Source organism: Lipotes vexillifer, unplaced genomic scaffold, assembly GCF_000442215.2.
Source record: "Lipotes vexillifer unplaced genomic scaffold, Lipotes_vexillifer_v1.1 scaffold1442, whole genome shotgun sequence".
NCBI lineage: Eukaryota > Metazoa > Chordata > Mammalia > Artiodactyla > Lipotidae > Lipotes > Lipotes vexillifer.
In genome coordinates this window covers 158618-160730 of record NW_006797379.1, presented here as the reverse complement: position 1 = coordinate 160730, position 2113 = coordinate 158618, and the positions used below count along the sequence as shown (strand labels likewise).

At 39.6% G+C, this 2113-nt stretch overlaps 1 protein-coding gene across 3 annotated transcripts in view; it reads left to right on the top strand.

The window, feature by feature from the left end:
• Nucleotides 1-2113, top strand: part of CNKSR2 (connector enhancer of kinase suppressor of Ras 2) — a 258846-nt gene that overhangs the window by 213920 nt on the left and 42813 nt on the right. For all 3 annotated transcript variants that reach the window (XM_007469301.1, XM_007469302.1, XM_007469303.1), the window contains one exon: nt 762-862. In XM_007469301.1, coding sequence (XP_007469363.1) covers nt 762-862 — 101 coding nt within the window. The remainder of the gene's footprint in view (nt 1-761; nt 863-2113) is intronic.

The window sequence follows — 2113 nt, the reverse complement described above, 5'->3', positions numbered from 1 at the left end:
GCTCCGCGGCACGTGGGGATCCTCCCGGACCGGGGCATGAACCCGCGTCCCCTGCATCGGCAGGCGGACTCTCAACCACTGCGCCACCAGGGAAGCCCGAGAACATTATTTTTGAAGCTGTTTATACCTGTAGAGATCTACAGCAACCTATGTATTTCTTCTTTGAGTGTTCATCTTTAGGATAAAATGATACACCTTTAAGAGGCATCATGTGACATCATTCGTTAATTGAAGCTTTAAGTAATTTGGTCTGGAATCTAAAATACCCTAAACCGTATTTGACTTATGCAGTGTCTTTGTCTTAACTCCTTTTTTTTTTGACGATGACAACAACAGAGCAAAATTTAATTTGTAGTGTTTGCCAATTTCCATGGTATAAATACTCCCACCACGGCTGATTCTGAACTCCGAATGCAATATCAACCATTGGCAGAATTCCCGAAAATTTAATAATCAGCCTTCTCAAGCTGTGACAAGTCAGCTCCAGCACCCCACTGGAGGCATATTGCCATACCTAAAATTGAGGCTATGTGTAATTGCTTGCTTTAAAAGGAGGTTGGAATTAGGTGATTGTACTCTTCCTTCCTCCTCAAAACCCAACCGAAAATAAAAGTTGGTGGGCCTGGAGTAGCGAGTGCTGGGGAGCAGGGTGTCGGAATGGAATTTAAACTTCCTTTTGTTAGCTGGTAGTGTGTGTTCCTGAAAATACAGCTAGAAACTTTTAATGGAATGTTGATGTATCCATGTGTGTGAATTTTCAGATTACTGGAGTGAGAGTGACAAGGAAGAAGCAGATACTCCATCAACACCCAAACAGGACAGCCCTCCACCCCCCTACGATACATACCCACGGCCTCCCTCCGTAAGTTGCCAGTAGGAATATACTCAATATAGCATCAGATTCTTTGACCTGAGACATTATGTAGTGAATTACATGTCAGACCTTGGGGTTTTTAGGGGGAAAGAAAACAGGGAGTCTAAAAGCAATAAGGGAAAAGAAATTTAAGTATACAAAGAATATTTAATCAGGAGAAGCAGTCACCACAGATTCCACACTAGTAAGTATCTTACCAGTTTTATTAAGAAAACATACCATTTGTGTCAGAGTAGCCTTCATGAAAATATCAACAACAGAAAAAAAGTTTTCTTAGAAAAAGATATATAAATTGACCTTATCTATTCTACACTAACAAAGTTAATTCCTATGTCCTTTAGAAGCAATTGTTAAAATTTATATTATACCTGTATTGAACATGTTTTGGCATGTAGCTTTTCAGGCAGCCATGGGGTCTGGTTTAATGTATATGTGTTTATGTGGTGCTCTTCTGCTTAAGACTTCTTAAACCTGTGTAAATTATTCTGTGTATAGACTGTACCTTGATCTTTACAATTGTCCTGGTTTGTTTTATGCCCATTTCCCATCAGAATTACCAAAAGAGCCTCAGTGCTGTCCCATTTTAGGCAACACATTGCATGGTCATGGTACCATAAGAGCCAATTCTGCCTATCTTGAGACTGAGTCTTCCAAAGAGGAAATGGAAGCTGGATTTAAGTGACAATAGCAGCCACCTAATTCTACCTGCGTATTACTCCAGGGGATTTTTAACAAGAAAGGTGCTATGCAAGATGTTCATATAATTCTAGGCCACTTCTCAACCTTGGCTGTGCATGAGAATCACCTCTGGAATGTTTTAGAAATGCAGATGATCAGGCGTCATCCAGAGATATTAAATCAGAATATTTGGGACTGCAAACAGCTCACTGGACTGGACTGTGAACTTTTTGAGAACAGGGGCCCCGTTCTATTCACTCTACATCCCTATGGCCTAGCACAACAGTGGTACTTATTAAGTGCTCAATAAATATTTCTAAAATGAATGAGTGAATACTTTTGGCTAAGGACTAAAAGGGAAGTCACATTTTTAATTGAAATGTTTGATGACAGTATCTCTTACCTAAGGGAAAAAGGAGAAAAGTAGACAGAAATGCAGAATTGTTCCTCTCCGTATACACATTTCATTAATAAATGCTGCAGTGTACCAAGTGCAACAGACAAATGAAATAATGAAGTCAGTAACAAGATATAGTTTATATCATATTTTCCCTCTTTCCC